At 42.0% G+C, this 13,531-nt stretch overlaps 1 protein-coding gene across 1 annotated transcript; it reads left to right on the forward strand. All coding sequences in view use genetic code 11, as the record gives it.

Annotated features, from left to right (window-relative positions):
* Nucleotides 1-1,659: 1,659 nt before the first annotated feature.
* On the forward strand, nt 1,660-13,435 carry EGR_05056 (StAR-related lipid transfer protein 3; the record flags this gene model as incomplete). Its single annotated transcript, XM_024494305.1, has 12 exons — nt 1,660-1,791; nt 2,634-2,711; nt 4,041-4,118; nt 5,293-5,419; nt 6,225-6,365; nt 7,782-7,861; nt 8,276-8,440; nt 8,863-8,958; nt 9,045-9,127; nt 10,181-10,285; nt 10,791-10,875; nt 13,253-13,435. 12 exons carry the CDS (start codon nt 1,660-1,662, stop codon nt 13,433-13,435), a joined length of 1,353 nt encoding a protein of 450 aa, XP_024351254.1.
* Between the last annotated feature and the right edge of the window lie 96 nt (nt 13,436-13,531).

Raw genomic sequence — 13,531 nt, forward strand, 5'->3', positions numbered from 1 at the left:
CCTCGCACAAATCTGCTTTTAGGCCAGTGTTCCTATGTCTATCTATGGACATACATAATAGCCAGCATAATTCCCCGTTCCTGAATCCATTTCCCAAACCGAATGAAACTCCAGTTCCACTTAAATTGCCAAGAGGGATCAGTGACGTTGCGGTCAAGTATCTCCTCAGTTGCATAGAAATTTGATGATTGGTGCCAACAATGTTGTGATAGCTGACACGGGAGGTTGACCAAGGGGAGGGCCGGGGACGACGCTCAAGAGGGAAGAGGGGCAATGTATTTCGACGATCGTTTAACTCTTGGTACTGGTGAAGAGCCTCCTCTAGCTTGTCCATTGTAGCATGCCGGGTGGGCTGGTATTCTGGCTGTCAGCAGTCCAATTGCCTTCTGTGTATCGAATACATGTCCTGTCCGAGTGTTGTCTTCTTCCGTCTTCAGGGAAGTCTCGCGACGCTTGGGATGATGGTGTATGTAAACGAGCTAGTTCTTGAAGTAGAGGGTCACAGGCATTCAGAAGAAAAAGACAAGTTGACTTAATCACGAGGGTAAGAGTGCGCACATTGCGAATTGAGTTAAAGGTGGGGAGCATGAAGACCCATAGCTGTGCTCTTGATATTTATCGAAGCATTAAGCCTAATCTCGGTTAGATTACAAGAACAAACAAATTCACCATCCACTTTAGAAAAATGAAAAATTGCGTTCCTGTTCTAGCATTATAATCAGGTAAAATTAATGATTGAAATTATAGTCTGTTTAAAATCCGAACGTCTCTCAAATGTACCTCACTAGTTCAAATTACCCAAAACACATGAAGCATTCGATCCCTTTTTATTTGTGAGATGCTTTAAGCTGGTTTGAAATGGGACCGCTAAGCTGTTCAAAAGTTTCAATTGCATTTCGGATATATTTGTTTATTCATGTCGAAGACAATGGACCTCTTTTGAGTATCTCCTTGACCAGTGAGGATAGTTGGGTTTTTGAGGAATGAGCGAAGGTGCAGCTATTTGCTAGCTAGAATCTGCTTTAATTTCCTAACGCCTAGATACGCTTTGCAACGAATTCGATTTGAGTAATTTTGCATGTCTCTTTCTAAATGGAATTTTTGTGCCGTTGGTGCTCTTGGGTTTTATAAATAACTAGGGCTTCAGGATCTTCCAGGCCAGATGCACTGCCGTGGCTAGACTAGTAGTGAATCTCTTAAAATGCGTTTTTGGTTTTGCTTCCCCATATGAGGAGTCATACAATCATTCCATTAATTTTTACAGATCGGCCGGCAAGAATTGACTATGGAGGTCGGCTATTTGGAACATCTGAGTATGCTCGTTTAACTGCTTTTGCAAAAGTTTTTGTTTATATGCTCAACGCTTGCATTGGAAACTGGAGTTAATTTCTTGTTAACTGTTGTTTATTCATCGCCGTGCAATTATGGACTCATACGCCCCTATGCTAATATGCGTAAATGTTTGTCAAATAACCACATGTTATTTGTATATCAAAAGTAGCTCTTTATTCAGTCTTTGAGGGCTTAAGCACGTGCCATGTTTCACCTCCTTTTTGTAAATACGGCGCTACTTGTGAACGCTTATCGGTATCCAAGTCCCCCCTTCGAGTTTGCTCATTATTTGCTCAAAGTGCTGTGTTCATCATGCCGCATTTCAGCATGAATGTGGCAGCCCCTGCCATCGAGGGTCTTCCCGATGAACAACATACATCACCCGTCCGAAGAACTTTTCTCCTTCTTATATTCTTCGAGTTCGTTCTCAGCTGGGCCCTGTGGCTGGTCTACGTTCGGGTACGCTAATTCGGTGCATCTATTCGTCTACTTCAACTGCTTTTGTTCCCTATAATTCTGACGAAAAGTCTTTTTTGAGTTTTAATCTTGTTACAATTTGTCAAAGAAGACCAGTCATGTTTTCTTATAACACTGTCTCCAATCACATTTGTCTCCGTCGTCACCTCTACGTGAAATGCTCCTTTGTGATTTATGATGACTGGTTCACGTGAGTCGTATCGCAGATCGGTTAGCTTTAAAACACCAACCGAGGTGTAAATTACTTCCGGTCTTTGGCTTTTAGGCGGTAGTCGGGTTGTTTAAACGTATCACGATTTGTCATATCAGAAAAATGAAACGTCTGGAGTGTGGCAGCTGCTTTCCTGATTCAAATGTTCTGTGAAATCGTTCGATCTGTTTTGAGGTGCATCCTCGGAGGTTATTAGATCAAGCATAAGAGCAGTTATATAGTTGGAAATTGTTTAAGCTGTGCATTTTTGAGCCTTGAGGGCTTCCTATTGATATAGTTTAGACTAAATGGTGTGGTTGAAACCGCGCCCATACTCGATTCACGGTCTTTGAAAATGCGCCATTGCTATTAAAACATCACTCGGAGATTTATAGAATCGCACATTCTTGGTTACATGTTTACAGGGCTTAATTTATTCAGCCTGTTTGGGAATGATCCAAAGTTTGGGATCCAGACCTTCCTTGCACGATTTATGGAAAGCATTGTAAGCGAGTTTTTTCATATTAACATGATCAGGACGGCCTCTTGACACCCGTGCACGCCTTCGTAGCTTAGTAGTTGCGAAAGTACACACTGAAACCCTAAGTAACACGTGCTTAACTCCTTCTTCTAGACCCTCGGTAACTTTACCGAACAGATAAAGGATCAAGTTGTCAACATGCGATTTAACACATCACTCTTTGATGTGCAGGTACGTTTATTGAAAGGGCTTATTACTCTGCATCACGATGGATAAATGAGTGGCCAGTTTGTGGACATCTTTACTCATCTCATCTTTACATCTTTACTTTAGCTCACCAAGTGACTAATGAGTATATCAATCTGCACCACTTGACCATCGTAAATGCGGGTTTCGGTCTCCCATTTTTTACCGGAGATGGATGTAGTCATTGCCGTTACGTTGCAAAACTTTGCCAACTAACGTTCATTAGAATCATTCAAATTCCGCACCTCTGCTTACATTAGAAATGACTTATGTCATGGGCATTAGCATGAGAAGAGCATAATCCAAATTACACTGTATCCCTTGAAGTCCTTGCTCCCCAAATGTGACGTTTATGGAGAAATTGGGTTTCCCATTTTAAATCCTCTTCTTTTACATGATTTAAATTTTCAACAAATTTATTTGCAGTACAGTCTATAAAATAAGGTTTTTATAAACATCGCTTTGTTTACAGGTTCGGGTTACTTTTGAATTACTCGTTCTAATGTTTTGCCATGCAAATTGGCTTTTTCATCGAAATCGCCCAACTCATTACCCATTGGTATTTGCAATCCCTGATGCACGAGGGATGTTTAAGTCGCAAGGCAAATTTCAGGTTAAAAGAGGAAAAATTTTCATAGAGTGAAGACCACATATCTTTTTCGGCATTGGCTCTAGCAACATTTATATGCTTGTCCCGGCGTTTGGCTAATGCCATAGCACTTTGTCAGTGCATCTGAATCTCGCTAAATTTTCGATCTTGTAAACGTTCGTTTTTGCGAGCGTCTGTGTTGTGCTTATAGCTGTCACGGAAAGATTCACTTCTTGTGTAAGTCAGCACCATGTTATGCGTTGATTGTAGAGAAATAGATGCTCCACGTTCTGAGTTGAATGTCTACAGGACTTAGCGTTGTGTTGTGAGCTGGGCACAAGAGCGTCATCTCCGTGATCGTCACTGACTCACAGGCGTACGGACAGTCGTTTGAAGGGCTTACACCTCTCAATTTGAATGCCTTCCTATGGGGCAGCTGAGAGTTTTATCACTTTATCGTACCGTGCTTGAAGTCTTTTGCACTTGTAGAGATCGCAAGGCTTGCAAAAATTCTTCGTTCACTAAAAGCTTCATCATGGCGCACTGTTTTATGAACGTGCAGTCATAACAACTGTTGCCTGGCTTCTTGGTTAAGAGTGTGTGGCCTAGACTAGTCTACGATACATGCGTCGGCTAACTCCAATGGGACACACTTGCCGTTCACTACTGCGTTTAACACCGCTACGGTCGCAAGCTTGCGCTCTGATATTCCTCTCTACTTCTAGATTATAGGTACCAGCCGCTTCTTCTTTCTCGAAGTGGCCTACGGAGCGTACATGACCAGCTATCGATGGCCCGCTGCGGTGAGTTGCTTTCTCCAACGTCTTTTTCTCTCAAACCGGCATCTTAAGTCTGTCCTCATTAAACGATCCTTAATTATAATCGAGATTTTCTGGTACATTGAAATTTTACGACATATGCTCTCATCAATCACTACCACTTTTAAGTACAAATTATGGAAACGATTTGACCACGTCAACAACGGGAGCTTCCCTATACTGCCCGGCAGCGGAATTACGAAAGAGCTTTTCACATTCTCATAGATAGTAAGTGAATTCAATAAGTAGCACGTTCAATGTCAGGGAGACTTATTAATTATTAAACAACTTTCCCTGGATGGATACCGTAGGTGTTTCCAGTGTATTTTTGTTTTCCGATCTGTCATGATCGGCTTAATCTCGGCTGCTTACTCACCCTCATCCCCTGCAATGCATTGACTTATCCGGCCTTACGATACCACAATGGATGAAATTTCATCACTACCACCACTAGGACTTTTGGTAAATCAGTTATTTCTGCACTTTTGGCCAACATCTTTTTGGATGGCCATGATTATCAAAGGGAATGGTGAAATCCTTGCATAGTCCCGAGGTCTCAACTTTAATACATTTTAAGCCAGCGTCACATGTAACCAATGCTCCGATCTTGCTTGAGTCCGGTGTCACAAATACACGATGTGGGTTTCTTATCAGTTTATGATAATTACTTAGGATAGATGGAGGATGTTTTTGGTGTAAAAGTAATGCCACCATCCTTTTCTGAGCAGCAGTTGAACTGATCGGTTCGGTAGTGAAAGCATTAACGTCATATTAGGGGAACAAAACATCTTCTGTGCGGGGCCTCTAACATAGACCCTGTTAGGGAGCGTTTAAAAAATTGGACAATTTTGTACCCACTCTGAATGGGAACTGGACTACTTGCCTCTACATTAGAGCAATAAAACATCTGAACTGTGGTGGTCGATTTTTCTCTGAGAGCCTGAAGTTAGGTCTTGCGTTTTTAGGTATCCACAGCTGTTACGACAGCGTATATGATTGCGAAGTGTATAATGTTTGTGGTGAGTGATAATTCACTTTTTTGAAATCTTTGTCTCCTTGTGTCATTTGGATTTTCTTTGTGAAAATGTGCAGCCTCTCATCTCCTTATTTTTTATTCTTAACATGTGTTAGCCTTAACACATTCCTTAACGGCCTCTAGTTCTCGTCTCAACACGATAACATTGGCTTGTGCTATGCGGAGCTCATTCTGCCCATCGTTATGGTCTGGCTGTTCACCCTTTTTCTGGAATGTCGTGTTCTCCCCCAGGAGAGGATGGCTAAACGAAGTATGTGCCCTTTGTTTCCCTTGTCATGTCTACCTTACTTTGCCAGCACTTCCTTTTCCATTCACGCACATTTGGTCCTGGAAATTGATGTCACCTGCCTGAGTGGGGGGGGGGGGGTGAAACCTATGGAAATGTGGGTGAAGACTGTTGCGTTGCTTGTTTTCACGCAGTATGGTAGCATATAATTTGGTACCCTTACGCTGTTCTGTGATGGTCGCAACTAATTAGGCTGAAAATTTCCTGATATGAAAATCCATGTTCTTAGGGCTAGATGGGGCGGTTTTTTTTCCAATCTTTCCCATTCTTTCAATTCGAAACTAGATTCTGTTCATTTGCATGAAGTGACTATTTTTGTCACCGAACTTTCTGCAAATGCTGCATAACGAGTTTTGCCAGAAGCTTCTACAGCTCCACAACTGAGTTAAGCTCGATTTGTGCGACAAGCTCGGGATGCAGTAAGGATTACTGTATTGATAGGCTGAAACACATTAATGCTTTGTAATATTGATAAACAATTGCGCTCATTTTAGAAGGACAAATTGAAAGCCATTTCAGCGAAACCTTACCACAAATTTCATGAATGTTCAGGATCACCCAATTCATACACATGTTGGTGTTATCTGAAGTGGCATTGTGTCACATTACCTAAGTTGTTTTAAGTCCAGAAGGTCAACTATGAAGATGTGGAAGATTGGTAGCATGGGGGGTGATATTAATAGTGCTTCATGCTGCCATCGGGAGGGCCGAGTCGCCAGAGATTGAAAAGGTTTACGTTTGAAATAAACCTCTTTTGGTGAAACTTTAGTTGTCAACTCTTACCAGCGGATGAACCCGGACTACCTCTCTGCTATCGAGGTGCAATCGGCACACTTTGCCTCCATTCGTCATTGGGCTACCAGGGCAGCCACCTCACGCGGTGTTGGCAGCATCTACGAGTCCCCTGAGGGTAGGAGCCTAATTGTTTCTGTTAAACTCATTGAGATGCGAGAGCTTAAATTTGGCAATTATCTAGTGCACAAAAAGGCACTAGCAATCGTATTCTCTCTAACTAGCGGCTTTACTACCACCGGTGATTGAGTCGCCATGTCAATTAACTAATATAGTTTACTAACTTGATGGTGAATCACTTAAATTTGGCAATCTCTTCTGGAAGCAGTTTTATCTTGATGTGTAGAAATAAGGCTCTGTTGTGGTAGACAAGTACCAGAAATTGATTACATAAACGTAGGGCTTTGATTTATTTGGTGTCACTGGTGGTTCAGCTTCACTGGGCTGTCTTACTGTGATTCACGCCTTCGGTTTCAGCGTAAATGGAAAGTTATCAGGAGTTGGGTAGTTTAACATGCAGTCAGCAATCACTTCCCTCCACTAGCGGCTTAATGAGTATCACAAGTTCAATTGTGAATTGGAACTGATACCCCATATGGTATATTGTTCTGATCTAAAAGAGCCAAAAATTTCTTCAAATGAGCAGATTTCAAATTATTTGGCTTTGTCCTAGAAATTTAGTAATTTGGAAGTTGAAAGCAAAGCCTTATCTACCAAAAAAGGAGTAGGAATTGTTTTCTTGAACACGGAGGCTGAGTTAGTTTCGCTAAGCTCTGCCACGTTAGCGGATTTTATTCATTCCTATGGGAAGTAGGACTTTAATCTTGGTGATGGCACTTCGCCTTTATTAAACTTGTCTATTTTAAAATGGTTTCCATAAAATATCTTTGGGAATGTAACACGGGTTAATCTTGATCAGAAAAAGCGCGTACAAGTCCAGCCGTTCCAAATATTTACCAGGATTGAAAAGAGGAGGGTAGGTGACATAGGCTGAGTTATGGGCACCACGAAACTAGTTAAAGCAAATAAAATTATGCTGCAGCACTCTTAGGATTCGCTTCCATAACGTTATCTGCCCACAATTCGTCACCATGATGTGGGTACTCTAGTTTAAAACAAAAATATGAGAAGTTCACGCAGATTAATATGGTTTCTATGGAGCTGTAGTATTTGGAGCATGCACAAAGTTATCGATAACAGCGGCAATGGGAAAACTGTACGGGAAAGTGTGTAGCAAAATGCTAGTAGGGAAGCATTCATCAGAATTATCACTAAACAGATAAAATAGCATTAGATTTTATCCCGATGACCTTGGGAACGTGGTTAGTGTTGACTACCGTAGCGTATTCAAAATGACATTTGGGACTTTTTCCTTTTCGACCCTTTTCTGGCCTTCACAAATGCTTTCAATAGGCGTCAATTTCTTTGGTTCACGAAACAAAAACACATGGAACATTAGTAGCACGGTCATTGGAGAATGTAGCGCTCTTATCAACCAAAGCCTGAGTGAATTTACCGTTTTTTCCTCTTGTAGGCTCTCTGATTAATGACGTGGAGTCCTTGCTTAGTGTCTCGAAATACAATTCCGGAGGCACCAACGATGCACCTGTAGATGTGGGTTTGTAATCTACCTCTTGGATAATGTTCATTGCCAGCATCATAAGCAAATTGACTAATGAAATTCATGGAAACCTCTAGGTTTATAGTTAGAGATCATCGCTATCCTAAAAATCCTTTCTTTAGGTTTAAGCAGCGCCGAGTAGCCCTGAAGACAGTAGTGCTACAGTTCATTGTGAGCGAAATGATGGTTTTTTGTCGTAGGCATTCCAAGGGTGTGTTACTGCTTCGCATGGTCAAATTCAACTGCTGACTCTCGGTTTTTGGTACTTCATTACATCGGTTGATTGTTAGAAGGCGTTACCACCTAGGGGACTTCTCCTAAGGTGTGCCAGTGTTACCGGCATGGTGTTCCTTTTGCTGCCTCATTGCAATAGAGAGTTGGGGTTTTGTTATTACTCCTCTTTTTAGGTAGCAGCTCTTTTGACCAGGGCAGAGGATTTGCGCCGAAGTGCCTGGGATGTCTTTGAAGACGTGGCGTGGAACGAAGTCTCTTCATCCTCCCTCATCAAATCTGGGTATTTTATCACTTCCGCTAACCTCCACGGCTTCAGTCAGAGAGTCTTCCGCTTGGACGTGAGTTATGGACATCCCTTAGCAACGTCCTTAAGGCATTAGTTTAATGGTAGTTGAGGATTTCGTAGCTCAAACAGTAGAATTGTGAGGGATTTACCCCGAATAACTGATGTACAACAAATGGCAATCAACTCAAACGGCTTGATTGCCGTGACTGAGTTCATAGAACACTTTTACTAACAAATGATTAATTAGATACTTATTACTAAGCAGTAACAGTTTTGTCACTGTAATTTCATTTAAAAATGCTTGAAGGATTTTTGTTCCGATTGCACAACCAAGCTGCTTCTTAATTGCCAAAAGAAGTAAGGAAAAAAAACAAACGAGTCTATTAAACTTTTAGCCTGCGTTAGCCACTTATATATACAAATGGTTGAGGTGTATTCATTTACTAAAAATTTCTCATCTTATTTTTTCCAAAGGCAATCCTTCATGCACGGGTCAAGACCATTTTCAACGACCTCGTTCATGGAATCGAGTTTTCGCCGCTCTGGAACTCAACAGTCTGCTCCGCAAGGGTACATGTTTAAGGCATTTTCCACCCTCCTCCCTTTTTGACATTTGGCCTTTTGAATTATCTATCCTTTTTCCCATCTCCACTCAGTGTCTGCAAAAGTTTCCCCATGAGGATCTGGATATTGTCCACCTCGTGACCAAAGAAGTTCTGGGAGGCCTCATAAAGTCAAGGTGTGTGCTCTCCTTTTTTCCCTCTTATCTTTCACAAATTTCTACCCATTTGAAACATTCTGGTCGTCGGATTTACTTTATTAGTTGAATTGCTTATTTTTCTGAAGTACTACGCTTGGATGTCGGTATCGTTCCCACAGTCTAAGCATTTTCCTGCTTCCCAGAGGTTTCCTCATCGAGTTATCTTCCCGTTGCAAAATCAGTGGATTATAGACAGCTCAAAGCAAAATACATTAAATGTTACATGAGAATAATAAATAACCTGAAACGCAGCAGCCTGCTTTCCTTTGAGACCAATAGTGGAAGTACTGATTAACTTTCCGTAGAACACGAAAATTGACTTGACCTCAATGCCCCTTCTGCTGTAAGTATCCGTATAGTTATTCGTCCACGACAGAAATCGTCTTCAGCGATGTTTAGATTTGGTGTCTGGTATCAAATTTCGCGTTCTTCTGGATTGGATCCGCTAACCGCTGTCGGCAGCGTGGTGTCTGACATTCCCCCGCTAAAATGTACGAGTCTAGAAAGAGACTTTAGGATACAGAAGAACCGGTGGATTGTCGCGAGAAATGCCATGATAGCACGGACAGAGTGATGTATAACGTTGACCAGCCACCTCCGCTAGGTCGATCGGATTCTTGGCCGCTGCGACCCCAACTGGGCACCAAAAAATGGACCCTGGTGCAGAGGATTTCACCGTCCCGAGTCAGAGCACGAAGAATTCCCAAAACCCTTTTCTGAGTAACTTTTGAATAGCCTCGATTCAAACGAGAGTATCAGCACATGTAGTACATCATCACCGAAATTTGGCCAGAGACAGACATATGAGAACACCTTCCCCAGGTTTTTTTCAAACAAAGCAGATCTAATGCGAAAGAGGGGTTATAAATTTTCCAGGAATGTAAATGATGGAAAAGTGGAGGTGGAAATGTTTCTGGACTCGTAAACAAATCTACCAATTTTGTCCTGTTATACAATAAGCCTCAAATAGACTTAACTTGTACGATTCCGTTTAGTATGATAGTGATTCTTCAGTGCTGCTCTCTTCTTTAGAGACTTTGTGGTGCTGAGAGCGTGGGGTGTCAAGGATGACATCAGCTACGTCGCCTCCTCTTCCGTTACCTTTCCCAAGTGTCCGCCCTCTGACGAGTGTGTCCGGTAGGTAGCTCCTTTTCCCCCACCTCTTCAAAATACAGCTGGAATGGTGATGGTGTGGTTCGGCTGTTTTCCTGGATGGATTGAGTTGACTTAGCTTGCTCATTTTTATTTCACTGACAATATCGTATTCGTTTAGGATATGGTTTTCTTAGTCTTTACACTCCTTTTTATTTTCAACCAAATGAAGGAATCTATTTATAGTCTAAAGGATAAATATATGTCCTTGAGGATAAAGGTGACAACATTTTGGAGGTGCTCAAGCACTCCAAGTACAGTTCTTCATCATTTGGCAGTCACAATCGGTTCAACTCAAAGCGATCATTAGGAACTGGGGCATTACATGCTTGATGACTCCAAACTGTTAGCGGTCTGATTTCGGTCGGAGGCAATGGATTAAATGTTTGTTACTTGACCTAGGAACACTCTTTTCAAGTGTATATCTTTAAATGCATATTTGGGAGTGGCTTTTTGACCTCCCCATTTCTGCTTCCTGTTTGCTTTCCAGGGCTGAACAGCTCATCAATGCGATGTTCCTCCAGCCGACTGGGAGCGTTTGCCACCTTGTTTGTATCACCTGCTGCGATCTGAAGGTAACCGCCTTCCCTACTTCATTTGCTTTCATTTTCTACACTGTCTTATCTAGTTTCATGGTAATATATTTGAATGCATTGGTATTTTAGCATTCGGTTGCATTACACACGCATCAGGGCATTTTTATTTACCGATCCCTGATGGAAGCTAAAGCAACCTAAATAACTGGAGATCTTGTAAAAGGGATTAAACGAATCAAGTCATTGTACGTAATGCCTTCTTTCGATTTGAATCTGGAATTTTTTTCAAAAATGGGTTAGCGGATTGGATGTTGGGTATGTAGTGGTAATTTCCATTCTGACTCTTGGCCACTCCTTTTTCCTCCGTCTAAGTATTGTCTTTTCACCGGAGCACACGTCGAACTCTTGTCCTAACCAAAACACCCAACTCCTAAAAAGCAAGCTATGCGATTTCCTAGATTTTGTAGCATGCATGTTCACGGTGATACTTCACGAGTGGGCGATAAAATTGACTGGAATTTCATGCTTTAATTGTGTTCTGCTAAAGGTTTGGCTTCATACATTAAAATGGAAAGTTCTAAGCCCGTTATATAAAGATTTTTTTTACTGAAGAAAAATTATTCCTTGTTGTGACTTGTTTTTGTCGAAAGAGTGTTTGGACTAATCTCCGGCCAAATAAATGGAACTTCTTTTGAGCAATAGATGTGTTTGTTTATTTGGCATTTACAAAAAGTAAGCATAAACACTGTCTCCAACAATTTATGCTATACTCTTTGTGGTTATTACGCCTTGTTTTGTGATTACTTCTTGCTTTGTCTTCCAGGCAGCTTTGCTCCTGGAAAGCACCGACGAGCGAAGAGTCTGCACTCACTTCTAATATAACCTAAAATATTACAACTTGTTCGCTACTCGATTAAGGCGTTCTATTCCAACAAGCCTAATCTCGATCATGCATAAAACGCGAGGCAGACCCGAATACGTTTTCAGGCTATCAATGCGTTTCTGCCACCAGTATTGGCAGGGGGTTATTAGCTGTCGCGCTCTTATGCGCGCAATTTATTTCATTTTGTTGTTTCAGATGTCTTAATGCAAGCCTTTCAGCAGGGTCGGTGGTTTCATACACAGTGACCTATTACTTTGGGTCTTTTTAAGCTACTCTAAAGGGCGGAAGCGTTTCCAGATATTACCAATTTCGCGACTTCCTCATTTGTAGGCATGGAACACTGATTGAGAAAAGTGCGAAACTTTTTTTAAACAGCTTTTATCAGCCAGTCTCTATTTCACTGGTGGGATGAAAAGTAGGAATAATTAGGGGTGTATTCTCCTAAATTGCTCGTAGATCAGCATTAAGTTTTAGTATTTTCCTCCTCGTCAGTGCCAACAGACTACTCTTATCATTTTCACCATCAATGTCTCAGGGGGACACCGATCTAATATGGCGCCCTGGTTCAGCTGCTCTTACAAAGCTTAAGATTAAGCATCCTCAAGCCAAGAACCTTATACGCCTGCTTTATTGTTATAACCTTTGTTAATTTGTTTAGAACACGATTTGACACAAACACAGTCAACATTAACTGTGGTGACAAGCCTGGAGAGTTCCCTCAACACAGATTATTTGCAGTCTTCAAGTAGTACCAACCCATCTACTTCCACTCACCAATAAATTGGTATCAGGGCTTAACATTTCCACTTTTCAGGTATGGTACTTGCTTCCGCAATCGTAAATACGCTTTGTACCGCATCTTCTTGTTTGTCTTAAAATTTGATCCGAAGCGAAGGAGTGAAGGCTTCACTCCTTTGTGGAGTCACCCCTGACTATGCTTATGTTACCTATCCCAGTTTTTAACTAACACTTGGAGAACTTTGACTCGCAGTGCTTTGTCAGTGCGTCTGAACCACGCTAGGGCAACTAGCTTTGTTTATTTTCGTCACTGGACAAAAATAGAAAGGCGTCTTGAAGTCCAGTGTGCGCTAACTTTGTAGAATTGTAGACTTCCATGCTGATTGTCGGGAGTCAGATGCTCCGCGCTCTGAATTGAATGTCTAACAGGGCTGACTGCTGTGTTGCGGACCGACAACGAAAGCACCACCACCGTGATCGTTACTGATCCACAGACGCGGTCGATCTGAAGAGTCGCTTTATCGTGCCATGCTTGAAGTCTTTTGACCTTCTAGACATCGCGGGGATTGAAGAGGTTTCCTATTTACCAAAAACTACATCATGACACCTTGTCTCATGAACACACATTCATAGCAACTGTTGTCAGGCATCTTGATTGATGGCGTCCAGCCTGGATTGGTCGTTGATATGCCCCATCCACAATTGCTCGGAATAGGACCGGCTTGCCATCTTTAGACCATCAAAAATCAAATAAGTGTAGTGCTAATTGCCCTACTTCTATTTTTGCATTTCCAGGGTTGGTTTTCAAGCCAAGTTGTGGCAAGGGGAATACAAGTCTCCCTCAACTCCCTCTATCAAGCCCTCCAAAAACGCGCCATCTCGTTGAGTGCCGGTGTGGAGGACTTTGATGAGCCTCTGGTCCCCCGGCCATCCCCTTTGCCACCCCGGCAGCGCCCAATACTCGATGAGGCCTGCTAATGCCGCTTCCTCTCCCTCCTCTCTGTACATAGTTATTCTTTTTTGGATCTTCTAACTTTCTTACATTGCACACGTGATCTTTTGCTTTTTAAAACT

The sequence above is a fragment of the Echinococcus granulosus genome, assembly GCF_000524195.1.
Source record: "Echinococcus granulosus chromosome Unknown EG_S00035, whole genome shotgun sequence".
Taxonomy (NCBI): domain Eukaryota; kingdom Metazoa; phylum Platyhelminthes; class Cestoda; order Cyclophyllidea; family Taeniidae; genus Echinococcus; species Echinococcus granulosus.